We start from the raw sequence: 14,902 nt of genomic DNA on the forward strand, positions 1-14,902 counted from the left end.
TTTTTTTTTTTATTGACTTCACCTAGCACAGTGTCTGACAAATAGTACATGTTGATACATATTTTTAAAATTAATGTGTTTAAGTTTACAAGATGTGAGTAGAGAAAGAAAGCTCATCACTTACACAGTATTTTATAGTCACCACTCCTTTTCTGCCGCATGCCACATTCTATATATGCCACTCAGAACTTCTCTCCAAACAACACCCTATCTCCATCTTCCTGCTTTCCTAGTGGTCACTACTAGTTCCACTTCCCACCCCTGACATGTCATGAGGGTCTGTGGCTAAACTAGGGCTAACTGGCTTCTCCACACCAGTACAATGAAGTTTCATTTAACTAAAAATGTCTTCAAAGGCCCAGAACTACAGAACATGATAATTACGTAGATTTCAAATTTTAATTAAAAACCTAACATTCTTGAAACACTCCTTAGTGCATTGGGAGATTAAAACTAATTCTAGATTTAAAGTGCATACGTGTGTGTGTGTGTGTGTGTGTGTGTGTGTATCTGTGTGTATACATAACTCTATAGATCACAAGTTAAACTGAAAACTAAGGAGATAAACAGGGGATGGGATGCGGGTGGAGGTGAAGCCCTTAGCCACCTGGGCTTCCGTCCGGAATCAGAGCTAGGAAGGACTAGAATCAGGGAGGGCTAGGAGTTTAGCACCTGTAGTTTACTACAAAGTAAAAATACTTCATTATCAAGTAGACATCTGAAGATGCGCTTACTACTTGAAACCAGGAGTTAATGTAGGTCTTCTCAGTTTGTCAAAGGGGCAGAAATAGGTCGCTGTCCTTGAGACTATTGAGTTGTGGCCCAGGAAGGCTGGAAACACTGGCTTCACCTTACAGGCATCAACTGAGCCAAACTACCACTAGCTTGGAGGCTTGGCTCTTGGATAGTCCCAATATCACCATGGAGCAGGGGCATAATCCCCTATTAAAGGTATGGTTGGAATGGGAGTCTTGGGTGAGGCCCTCAGTAGAGGCAACAGCAAAACCTTTAGATTAGGAGGACTAAGGAGAGTGAGATGGAGGGAGGAAGAGAAAGAGAGGAAAGTCTCAAAGAAAGTAAGATATTCATAAAATTCCCAAAGCACAAAGGAATTCAATGCTAAATAAATGTAAAAAAGAATATAATGACAACCACAACAACAAAAGAAAATTATAGACTATTCTTGCAAGTGAACATAAATGAGAAAAATTGAATGAAACATTTGCAAATTATATAGCAATACATTTTTAAAAAGCATTACCAAGTAGACCACACAATTAGACATAAAACAACCCTCAGCATATGCAAAAGAAGTGAAATCATATCAAACGTACTCTTGGACCACAGCACAGTAAAGATAGAAGTCAAGACTAAAAAAATGGCTCAAAGCCATGCAATTACATGGAAATTAAACAACATTCTCCTGTATGACTTTTGGGTAAGTAGTGAAATTAAGGCAGATACCAAGAAGTTCTTTGAAACTAATGAGAACAATGATACAATATACCAGAATCTTTGGGACATAGTTCAAGCAGCCTTCAGAGGGAAATTTATAGCACTAAACTCCCACATCAAAAAGTTAGAAAGATTTCAAATTAACAACCTAACATCACAACTGAATGAATTAGAGAAGCAAGAGCAAGCCAACCCCAAAGCTAGTAGAAGACAAGAAATAACCAAAATCAGTGCTGAACTGAAAAAAATTGAGACACACAAAAAACCATTTCAAAAGATCCAGGAGTTAGTTTGTTATAAAAATTAATTATATATAAGCTACTAGCTAGACTAATGAAGAAGAAAAGAGAGAAGATCCAAATAAACACAACTAGAAATGACGAACGGAATGTTACCACTGACCCCACAGAAATAAAAATAACTATTGGAAACTACCATGAACACCTGTATGCACACAAACTAGAAAACCTAGAAGAGATGGATAAATTCCTGGACATATACACCCTCCCAAGACTGAACCAGGAAGAAATTGATTCCCTGAACAGACCAATAATGAGCTCCAAAATTGAATCGGTAATAAATAGCTTACCAACCAAAAAAAAGGGCAGGACTGGATGAATTCACAGCAGTATTCTACCAGATGTACAAAGACGTGGGTGTTTAGATATGGTACAATTCCTACTAAAACTGTTCCAAAAAATTGAAGAGGGAACTCTTCCCCACCTCATTCTATAAGGCCAGCATCATTCTGATACTAAGACTTGGTAGAGACACAACAACAACAAAAACTTCAGGCTAATATCCTTTATTAACATTGATGCAAACATCCTTAGTAGAATACTTGCAAACCAAATCCAGCAGCATATTAAAAAGCTAACCCACAACAATCAAGTAGGCTTCATCGCTGGTATGCAAGGTTGGCTTGACAAATGTAAATAAATAAATGATATTCATCACACAAACAGAACTAAAGACAAAAACCACATGATTATCTTAATAGATGCAGAAAAGGCTTTCAATAAAATTCAACCTAAAAACTCTCAATGAAGGAACACAGCTCAAAATAGTAAGAGCCATCCATGACAAACCCACAGCCAACATCATACTGAAAGGGCAAAAGCTGGAAGCATTTCTCTTGAAAACTGGCACAAGTCAAGGATGCCTTCTCTCATTCCTCATATTCAATTTATTAGGTTGGTGCAAAAGTAATTGCCGTTTTTGCCATTATAGTAAATGTAAAAGCCACAATTACTTTTGCACCAGCCTAATAGTATTGGAAGTCCTGGCCAGAGCAATCAGGCAAGAGAAAGAAATAAAGGGCATCCAAATAGGAGAAGAGGAAGTCAAATTACCTCTGTTTGCAGACAACCTGATTCTGTATCTAGAAAACCCCATAGTCTTGGAATAAAAACTCCTTCAGCTAATAAACAACTTCGGCAAAGTTTCAGGATACAAAATTATGTTCAAAAACCACTAGCATTCCTATACACCAACAACAGCCAAGCCAGGATCCAAATCAGGAATGCAATCCCATTCACAATTGCCACGAAAAGAATAAAATATCTAGGAAGACAGCTAACCAGGGAGGTGAAAGGTTTCTACAATGGGAACTACAAAGCATTGCTCAAAGAAATCAGGGCCAGACGCAGTGGCTCACTCCTGTAATCCCAGCACTTTAGGAAGCCAGGGCAGGCGGATCACAAGGTCAGGAGTTTGAGACCATCCTGGCTAACATGGTGAAACCCCATCTCTACTAAAAATACAAAAAATTAGCTGGGCGTGGTGGCACTTGCCTGTAGTCCTAGCTACTCGGGAGGCTGAGGCAGAAGAATCGCTTGAACCTGGGAGGCAGGGGTTGCAGTGAGCTGAGATCACACCACTGCACTCCAGCCTGGGCAGTAGAGTGAGACTCCATTGAAAGAAGGAAAGGAATGGAACGGAAAGGAAAGGAAGAAGGAAGGAATCAGAGACGACACAAATAAATGGAAAAACATTCCATGCTCATGGATCACGGATAGGAAGAATCAATATAATTAAAATAGTCATACTGCCTAAAGTGATTTACAGATTCAGTGCTATTTTTATCCAACTACCAATGGCATTTTTCACAGAATTAGGAAAAACAATTTCAAAATTCCTATGGAAACAAAAAAGAGTCTGAATAGCTAAAGCAATCCTAAGCAGAAAGAACAAAGCTGGAGCCATCACGTTACCCAACTTCAAACTATAACACAGGGCTGCAGTAACCAAAACAGCATGGTACTGGCACAAAAACAGACACATAGACCAATGGAACATAATAAAGAGCCTAGAAATAAGGCTGCACACCTACAACCATCTGATCTTTGACAAAGCTGACAACAACAATCAGTGAGGAAAGAACTCCCTGTTCAAGAAATGGTGCTGGGGTAACTGGCTAGCCATATGCAGAAGATTGAAAGTGGACCCTTTCCTTACATGTACAATTTCAACTAAAGATAGATTAAAGACTTAAATGTAAAACCCAAAACTGTAAGAACTCTGGAAGACAACCTAGGCCATACCATTGTGGACATAGGAATGGACAAAAATGACATGATGAAGATGCCAAAAGTAATTGCAACACAAGTAAAAGTTGACAAACGGGATCTAATCAAATGTAAAAACTTCTGCACAGCAAAAGAAACTACAAAGAATAAACAGACAACCTACAGCGTGGGAGAAAATATTTGCCACCTATGCATCTCACAAAGGTCTAATATCCAGCATCTGTAAGAAATTTAAACAAGTTTCTAAGAAACAACAACAACAACAAAACATTAAAAAGTGGGCAAAGGACACGAACAGACATTTTTCAAAAGAAGACATACATGTGGCTGACAAGCATATGAAAAAAAGTCAAATATCACTGAACATTAGAGAAATGCAAATGAAAACAACTGTGAGATACCATCTCATACCAGTCAGAATGTCTATTAGTAAAAAGTAAAAAAAAAAAATAACAGATGTTGGCAAGGTTGCGGAGAAAAGGGTACACTTAGACACTATTGGTGGGAGTGTAAATTAATTCAACCATTATGGAAAGCAGTGTGGTGATTCCTCAAGGAGATAAAAACAGGATTACTATTTCAACCCAGCAATCCCATTAATGGGTACATACCCAGAGGAATGTAAATCAGTCTACCATAAAGACACATGCATGTGAATGTTCATTGCAGCACTAGTCACAATAGTAAAGATATGGAATCAACCTAAATGCCCATGAATGACAGATTGGATAAAGAAAATGTGGTACATACATACCCTGGGATACTATGCAGCCATAAAAAAGAATGAGATGATGTCTTTTGTGGAAGCATGGATGGAGCTGAAGATTATTATCCTTAGCAAACTTATGCAGGAACAGAAAACCAAATACTGCATGTTCTCATCTATTAGTAGCAGCTAAATGATGAGAACTCATGGACACAAAGAAGGGAACAACAGACACTGGGACCTACTTGAGGGTGGAGGGTGGGAGGAGGGAGAAGATCAGAAAAAGTAACTATTGGGTATTAGTCTTAGTACCTGGGCGATAAAATAATCTGTACAACAAATTCCTGTAACATAATTTTACCTATACAACAAACCTGCAGATGTACCCGTTAACCTAAAATAAAAGCTTAAAAAAAAAACCCAAAGGAAATAAGTGCTAAAAACTCATCACTTCTTAATTATTTTGCTGCATTTTAAATTACCTATGCTTTTTAGTTTATTTGCATGTTTTGTATCCGTATGGTATGAATACCATATAAAGGTGTGTTGCTGCACATCTTCCTAATTACACATTTAGTGACATCACGTTAACTTGAAAATGGCCATGGCAGGAGCATTTACACCACAGAAATTGGCAAATGCTACCAACCAGGTCTTGATTTATTGTTTTGTTGATCATCTATGTTTAAGAAAGTTATGAGAATGTTACTAATGCAGATTAAACAAAAAGGAATGTTCTGTCTGTAGCTATCATACTGTGAGTAACATGGAAATTTCAGGAAATATTCAACTGTATTCAAAACTATTATCCAGTTTAGCAAAGAAGTTGTTCACATTACTGATGAAGAGTGGACCTGTGATGTATATCTTTTCTGCTTCATTTTTGTCTCACTCATTAACATATATATATAAATATCAACAACGTTTACATGGAAACTATACTCATTCATCAATCATAAATTTTGTTACACATCTATTATATCAGTAAAAGTCATTATATATTATACATTAGGCATATAATATATAATGTACACACACACATACACATAGGCACACATACACATCTTTTCACATGCCACCCGGAAGGGCCACATAAAATTATATAGGGAATGGAGGAGTTATAGACAGAAAAGATTAGGCTAGTAATTTAGTAGTTCTGGAGAATTGGACATGATTAGGAGAGAAGAGGTAAGTGAGAAAAAAACAAGAACAAAACAGAACATTTTGTTTTTATAACGCAGAGAGAGAATGGTAAAATGTTTCAGTTGTTACTCAAAATGAGAAATTTGGGTTAAGAAGATCTTTAGAATATTTTGCTGTAGAATGTAACATAATTCCCCTTTGAAGGACTTTGGTAAAAATTTACATTGTTGTCACTTTTTTAGATGTTTTGATTTTTTCATTTTCGAATGCATGTCTGAGCTTAAATGGCCCATGAAGCAGTCAGTTATATTCAGATCACACTAGCATTTTGATAATAAAATTATTAGTTGATGTCAAGATGGGTTTAATATGAACAAGTTATACCAAAGTTATTTTTTGTTCCTCTTAGGATTGGGTGGTTCTATTAGCATATATTGAAAATAATAACAAAAGCAACAACAATATAACTATTACTACTATTATTATTTTTATATTACCAGTAATTTTTCTATATTCTTTACATGTAATTTGAGCATGCATTTACATGCCTCACAAAAACATTATGAGGCAGACACAAATAATTTATTATTACATTTTACTTGTCAGGAACAGACAAGGTGATCTAATTTGCTCCAAAGCACATAACCAGTAAAGTCTAGCAAGACTAGAATTCAGACTATCTAGCCCTTGAGGTGGCACTATTAGTTAACTCTCCAGTGCTACAAAATTGCTAAGCATTAGCAGTATAGTGTATTTTAAGTATTTATCTTAGTTTCTAAAGGGCACAGATATCAGTTTAAAGACAGGTTCCAGACTGGGTGTTAGAAAGCTACTTTGTATTTGATTCTGTTGATTGAGTTAATATAAGCATTTACTGAGCATCTGGTTGTTTAAGAGAATATCACAGACATTTCAGGAGAGACAAAGATGAATAAAACATGGTTCCACCTTTGAGGAGCTTAAAATCCAGATATTCACTGTCTTTACCAATCTCTTGAATGAAGCCAAGAGGCAGATTAAACTGGCAAAGGATTTAAAATAATTCAAATTCAAAAAACTCTGAATAGTTTCACTTATATTCTGAAATTACTAAGTGTTGCAGGGATAAATGTATTTTGCATCATATTCAAAACCAAGTGCAAAGATACATGACTGAAAATCTGTTTTTGTAGCAGCTTTTGTATCTAGAGGTTTTAGACTAACCTCAGGACCAAAGCGCTGTTAAAATTTTTGATGTGCTCTGAGTTATTGTCATAAAACTAACACACCAGAATGAGCATTCCTTTTTGTTTTTGTTTTTCTAGAGACTCTATACTGGTCAGCCATCTCAGCAGTATTCTTTTCAGTTCAGGCTGTAACATTTTAAAAGGAGCATTGAAAAATGCAACTGGGATAAATGGAAAAGGATAACTAAACCAAGTCAGGTAAAGAATGGCTGAAGGAATTGAGGATGTTTAACCTGGACAAGCAAGACCCAGAGAGTATACAGGATCAGATTCCAAAATACTTGAAGGGTTGTCATGTGGGGAAGGAGTCAACTTCTGAGCTGCTCCAAAAGGTAAAACTAGCACAAATGACCCAAAGTCAGACGGAGGTTATCTCGGGTTAGCAAAAGAAAGTTTGAATACTGAGCTATTAGAAAATGGATTCAGTTATCATGTGAGATAGAGGAAGGGCTTTGAGAGAACATGTGAGGACAGCTAGGGGTGGGCTGCTGAACTGCATCATATTGAAAGCATCTTCCAAAATCAAAGTTCCATGATTTATGATTCCATAACAGAAGTAATTCCCTAAACGTTTGTAAGACACACACAGTAAAATCATATTTTCCTGAAATATGTGAAATTTGGGGGATTGTAATTAACATATGAGTAGCAATTAGAAGCACAAGAAGCAGTGATATTTAGGTCATGACAAGAGAAGAAATACATGGCCTTTGTGCGTGGAAAGCCTAAGAACAATGGGCATAGGCCCTGGGAATCCACTCCATGGGAAACAGAGGACTGTTTTGATATAAAAAAGTGAACAGAGAAAGAATACAAGGTTAACACTGGATGCAACTTTAAATCCTTCAGCACAGTGCCTAGCAGCCATAAAAAAGCAAACAAAAGTCTGCAAACCCTTTCCAGAGGCGATGAATAGAAACAGAACAAATCACTCTTGCCTAGATAAATGCTACATCCCTGTACTGCTTTGCTGACCACAGACCACCTCTGCAAAGGGCATTAAAGCCATCAGGAAGGGGAAGAAAAGGCAGCCAGAATGAGGGCAAAAAATTCTGGTGCATAGCTCTTGAGCTAATTTACATGAAACAAGTTAATGTAATTGGCAAATGGATACTTAGAGATGGAATATTTAAAGAAAATCCCTCTATAAGAGGCCAAGGAGACAGTGAAAGAGACTGCTCTAGGCTTGTTGAATACAGGAAAAAAATGAAGAGAAAAGATTGACGTTGTAACCCAAACAGAGCTCAGTGGAGAGGCAAGAAGAATTAAGAGAAGAACAGGTCTTTGCCCAGACGATGAAAGACCAGCTAAAATCCTAGCCGCACCATGCAATTTATTAAAAGTTGTTTCTTCCCCGGTAACCAACCAGCTTCCACTAGTCTCTAGCGTTCTTTCTGACTTATTTCATTAACATTTCCTTCTTTTTCTGGAGCAGTCAGGGCCCCAGGGAATCTTTCTTTTTCCCCACCTCACCCCCACCAATGGGGCATTGAATGAGAGCCAGGGTGTTGTCTGTGAAAAGAGAAATTGCAAAACCACAAATTGCAGAAAATGGTTACTGCCAAAAATCGAAAGGAACACACGATATCACCATGCCTCTTAAAAAGCAATTGCGCATTTTACAGGCCTCTGGATAATTCAGGTTTGTTTGGCAATTTTCTCACCCATACCACCCAGAAGATAATTCTCTTCCACCAGAGGCAGTGGTCCTAAAGAATATGAGAAGTTGAAAATAAACAAAAGAATGTGGGTGCAAGTCTTTCCAGAGCACTGACCTGGCCCAATAGTGTTCTATTTTCTTCTATTGTGTAGTATTAATTTGAAAGCCCAAAGCTTGCCACCAGAATCCCAAGGACTCCCACTAAAACAGGGAGGGTCTCCAATAATTTAATAAGATTATTGATAATACAAAGCATTTTTAGATGGTAAAATTTTTCCAAAACATTATATTATGTGATTATCACAACAACCCTTTGAAGGGGTCAGGAAAAATGTCTTCCTTCCTCTCTCCTTCCCTAAAAAGATACTTTGAAACTGAAGGGTTAAGTAACATACTGCAAATCATACTACTGAAGGAGTGAACTGGGACTTAGCCATTAGCCTTTTGATTTTTTCTCCTGAGTTCCTTCCACCACCCAGCCTTATTCCTCTATGGGGGCATATTTTCCTGACTTGTCTGAGGGTGTCCTCTATCTGTGAGTTGGGATTTTATGTGTTGCATATACATTTGCAGGATCTTCACTTGGAAAGCCTCCTGTCATTCACTTTAGATGTAAGTCTTGTCTGAATGGAACCTTGATTAGGTCGTTTCCATTTGCATTGGTTGAATAATACAATCATCATGAGGACAAAATGTCAACTCCAGAGGGGCTGATTCAACGTGGCTGCCAAAAGGAACCCAGGTCAAGACTGCCTGGTGATTTTAATGTGTTTCTGTGACTCCGTGGGTCAGACCAACCTTTCCCCAGTTGCTCAGAGATTGCTTGGGGAGCTGGGTAGACCCGTTTTGTCTGGATTGTGTGTAATTCCAGTGCAAGCTTCCTTCTTCTCAAAATATTTACTAATGAAACATACAGGGTCACCAAGCACCCTGTATGTTTCTAAGAAAAAAAAATATGAAAAGAAAACAAACAATCACAAGTTGAGACCTCTGAGGTAAAATAGCCATTCCCCACCCTCTTTTTTTAATTTATTTTTTTCAGTCTGAAAGATAAAGGGCACTTTCAACTGAAATTTTGATGAAGAGATCCTAGGGTAACACGTAGGTGTTTAAATTTACATATAGTGACTTAAAATGCTGCCTTAAATTGCCCTTCATCAAATTTTCACGATTAATATACACCAAGTATCTTTCGGTATTTAACATTAACTCGTTTAAAATACTAGTAAAACCTAAATAGGCAGTAACAGTATGGTAAAGAGCCAGCAAATATGAATATGCAAGAAAGTAAACATAGGCAATTTCCCCTGAACAGCTTTCTGTGTTCAAAAGAAAGAATACAGTCAAAAGTTAACATTTGTGCAAACAATACACTCATGATAGCACATGAAAAGGAGAATACTCATAAAATCTAACATGACTTTCTTGGTAAAAGCTGCTTAAAACATTCATAGCATGCAGGTGTCTTGATAATGCAATAAAGACTAAAGCAAGATAATACAGAGATTAACATTTTAAAAAATTTCAGTGAATGCGTAATATGTTGACATTAAATCTGAATGTTTTGAGGGTGAACGTCTTTTGTGCTAACGCTTGAATATTTGATGTATAGCAGTGGGATCAATTTATTCTAGAGAGCAAACAAAAAACTATCATCCAGGGAAATCAGTAAAAACTAAGTTTTTCCTGCAGTTCAGCTGAACACATAATCTTCTTAGGGACTGAATGATTCAAAAGAGAATTTATTAGAACATGTATAATATATACAATTTAACTGTGCTCTTTGGTTTCTGATAGGAACTAGAATGTCTAATTAAATGCTTCAGTGACTACTGATATGCATTCTCTGCTGGAAATTCTGTATGAATTAGAAGCTAAGAGTTGATGTAGCCTCCATGAGGGTACATGACTCAACCATCTACCTTATAGTTGTTGATTACTTGCTTAGTGACAAGCAGCTTACACATTTTGAGGTACTTTTGAACAGCTAGGGTCTTTATATTACAGCTAAATCTACCTCCTGCTTGTGGACATTGGATATTATTAAATTACACCAGAGACATATGAAACTTTCTTTTTTTCCTTTGTTAAAATTATTCTTACCTTCATTTCATTAAAAAAGAAAAAAAAAATCACCCTAATTCCAAAGACAAAACTCAGGAACTCCCAGTTCAGATCTGCTATAATTTTATTTGGTCTTTCAGAATAGAGAGGATTTGTAATTAGGTATAGACACTGGAAGTACTAACAATAAAGAAACATAATACACAGGAGATTAGTTCTGGAGAGAATACTGGTTTACAGAGTGGCCATAACGCAGTACACACAGGAAGGAATTATTAAGGTTACTACCATGCTGTTAAACAAGAAACAGTCTGTGACTACACGGTGAGGAGCAAATGGGAAAAGAGTAATAAATTAGTCATTTGAGAGAACTGAATATTTAAATGTTTAGTGTCACATGGTCACAATATATAAATGAACATTGCCTATTTTTTTATTCCTCACTTTAGCTTTAGATGCAATATTGTCACAACCACAATTAGGCTGAATCTGCTTCCAAAATGGTTTCTGAAATGCTCTATGGTGTTACACAAATCAATAGTATGAAATGTTAGATTGGCTGTGTGTGTTGAGCTAGACTTTAAAAATGCAGCAATGTGAGATGGGAGCCTTAAAGATTAGCAGGCTTAGGAATTACAGCTGAGAAGTAGATACCATTTCAAGGAGGAAACGTACTTACATTTTGCTGCAAGTAAAATGCCTGTCTTTAAAGAGTAGCCTCTGAAACAAAGAAAGAAAAAAAGAATGTTAAAAAATTATACAACAATGAATGCAAAATGAAAAAGGAATCACATATGAAGCCACTGACTGAAAAGAAAAGACAGAGAGAAGCCTAGCCTACAGAAGAATATATATTTATTGGGAGACTTTTCTTGGGGATACAGGAGGCTGTAGCCCAGAAAGAAAACATTTATGCTAGCTGCTGTATCTCATCACATGCTCTGCTCCCTGCTCCTGAATATCCTAGAATTTCAAGACTACTTGATGCTTGCTTTGTCTCCCAGGTCCAATCTTGGAGACAGAAAACATGGTAAGTCTGGCTGGCTCATTCAATGGCTTAGACGCTCATCACTCTCTTGCTTCTGGTTCACACTGACATTGTACCTTGTTCTTGTTGGCCAAGTTCTGACACATTGTTCCTTTAAATGAAACTTCTCCTAAAGATATGGTTTTCTCAATTCATACTTATTAGGATAAATGGACAGTTTTCTTTTCCAAGAAATAGAAAGCTTTTGTGGGAGATGCGAGGAGGGGGATTGAAACCAAAGCCAAGTTTCTCTTTATTCAAGATGTTGGTGAAAGGGGAGGGACAAATAGACTGTGCCTATGCTTGGAAGGCCAATTGTGCAGGCAATTTGTTCAGTGTGGCAGCCCACCAGACAATTCAGCTTGCTTCCAAATCCATAATTTATTGAACCTATTGTGGTTATATTGAAAGGGGTACTTTTTAGTGCAGTAGGTTTAATAGGAAATGGCAGGAAAGTCCCCATGATTGATATGAACTATTTGCATTCTGAGATTCAAGTGATTCCAGATCATCTCTAAGACTAAGCACTCAAATCGTGGTGTCCTCAGACCTACAGAAAGATCTTTCCACACCACCCACAGTGATCTGGATAGGTCAGATTAGTTACTTCAGTGGAACAATGTTTTCCCAAGCTCTGCCATTTCTTAATAATAGTGTGATTTGGGCAAATTGGTTCAATGCTCTAAAATTGATAGAAATGTTACTAATGGCTATTTCAAAGAATTGCCGTAAGGGTTAAATACAATTATATATATAAAATAGTTAGATAAAGTCCTCCTCGTGTCAATGTGCTCCAGAAGCAAGAAAATGATGAAAGTCTTAAGCCATTGAACTAGCCAACCAGACTTATCATATTTCCTGTCTCCAGCACTCTCTCCAGTACTACCTGGTATCGTTACTGTTGTTGTTATTATTATCAGCAGACCAAGTTGTAAAGCCAAATTAAGAATATAAGATAAATCCATGAAATGGGAGCTGGGAAGGTAGCTATGGAGGTCTCGCTTGGGTAAGATGTCTCCATTTACGACAGTCAAAGCTGTACCCTTGTCCCAAATTCCTCTTCCAGATTTTCTCCAATTTTCATTCCTCCAACTACTCAATATCTCCAGTCAACATCCTTATTAAAAAATCCCTACCTGTTTTAGCAAGCCACCTAATTCCTCACTTACTATCTGTGAAGATGGTTAGGAGGGGGGCTTATTGATCGACAAATTGTTAAATTATTAAATTTCTGGGCCCACAAATAATACAGATAATTCCTCTTTATACAGGTAAGAGGTTGATACATTTTTATTGGACTGAATTTCTCAGACGGATTCTATAGTTTGACCCAACAAGGTCTCACATGTGTCACTAACTGGAAGAAGTTATTATTATTAGTTGTTAGTTATTATTCTATAGTTTGAGCCAACAAGATCTCACATGTGGCACTAACTGGAACACTGTTCTGATCACAGCCTGACACACATTTCCTCCCACCCCCTACCCTTCCAAACAAAAACAGTGCACTGAAAATTCTTCTGAAATTGTGTACCCTTCAGCTCCTTTGAAGAACTTGTTGCTAGGAAACAAATTTGGAACATTCTCACCTACTGAGAAAAGTTTTTACTGCTGTCTCACATAATGGGTTCTTCTTTGGCCACAAAAGTATTAACAAAGAAAATTATCTGTCTATTACTTGACAGATTCATTGGACAAGAAGTCTTCATTTGGGCAACATTTTCACAGCAATATCATTGATTACTTTGAAAACTATTCAGGGATGTCCTTGAGACTGCATTATGTATCTATTCAATTCAATGTTACTGATCATTTTTCTTGAGGTACAAAATAAATCAAGCAGTTAAGCATACTGTGGCAGTGTGCTTTTTCAGACCAGAGAGTTACATAAAAACTCACCTCTGCTTTTTTAAAGCTTATTTCCACAACAGACAAAGAAAAACCTGAATTCTTAAAGGAGAAAGAGAGGCCTTCAAAGTATTAACTCCTTCACTGAATGCTTACTGAATGCCTACTATGTGCAAGGCACTGTGCTGGGCCCTAATAACACATCCCCTCCCCTCGTGATTAACCTCTGTCTGGCTGGAGAGACAACTGGACAGTTTAGAGGGATTGCATCACAATGTAACACAAAGTTACAACAGTGGTCAGTGAGGAGGGAAGGTGAAATTGGGTAATCAATTCAGACAGAAAGGTCAAGGAAGTCTAATTTGGGGAAGCATTGAAATAGCATCTGGTAAAAAATTCATATTTAATAATAATAACAGTTACTATGGAGTGCTTAATGCATCGAGAACCTCCTAATATACTGAGTAGTTTATTCCTCATGGTAAGCCTAGGGAGATATTATTCTTACCCTAGAGCAGGACATAAGAAGGCAGATGGCGAGTGTGGAGCAGACCAAGCAAGGGAACATCACTGAGTGCAAGACCCTGGGCAGGAGGAACCGGCTCATTTGAGGGACCACCATTTATATTATTTGCATATACTTTGGCAGAGTCCATTCTCCCACCACACAAGGGTCTTTAAGAGATCATAAATGGGGATCTTCTTATGTGGATCTTAGAAGACTTTAGCTAGGGAAGCCTAGTCTCTCTGCTCCCACCTCAGGGGAGAGGTGAGGTACATCCCGACTCTACCCTGTGCTATGCCCACCTCAGAAGATCTGCATGGTCAGCAGGTTATCCTCCTCGGATCATGGTAGGACATGCGCCCGATTCAGTAGCAAGGTTCATACAGAACAGACTTTGCCCGAAGCCCTTGGGACACAATCTTTGGTCCCTTTGCTGAAATCCACTTTCATATGAGCTGTGTTGAACACTGAGGATACGTCTCTGTCTGTGATCTCTTCTGAGAACATCTTATCTTTAAACCAAGTGCTCAACTAGGGGATTCTCCATACCATTTATTGATCTCAACTTCTCACCCTGGTTCCTGTGGTTGATCCCATCTCGTTGTCATCTGTAACCTACAATTGATACTCATTAGAAAATAAGATCACTTAGATTTCTGAGTGTTCTATGCTGATTAGGATATCTGGTTTGAGTTGTCAGTTATTTAAAATGTTTATGGTTTGTAAAAAGTTGCATCGAT

At 37.5% G+C, this 14,902-nt stretch overlaps 1 protein-coding gene across 2 annotated transcripts in view; it reads right to left on the reverse strand.

Annotated features, from left to right (window-relative positions):
- ANKFN1 (ankyrin-repeat and fibronectin type III domain containing 1) overlaps positions 1-14,902 on the reverse strand; it is a 331,563-nt gene that overhangs the window by 243,402 nt on the left and 73,259 nt on the right. For both annotated transcript variants that reach the window (XM_011953739.1, XM_011953738.1), the window contains exon 2: positions 11,462-11,502. In XM_011953739.1, the coding sequence (XP_011809129.1) occupies positions 11,462-11,502 (41 nt within the window). The remainder of the gene's footprint in view (positions 1-11,461; positions 11,503-14,902) is intronic.

This window comes from Colobus angolensis, unplaced genomic scaffold (assembly GCF_000951035.1).
Source record: "Colobus angolensis palliatus isolate OR3802 unplaced genomic scaffold, Cang.pa_1.0 Scaffold37, whole genome shotgun sequence".
NCBI lineage: Eukaryota > Metazoa > Chordata > Mammalia > Primates > Cercopithecidae > Colobus > Colobus angolensis.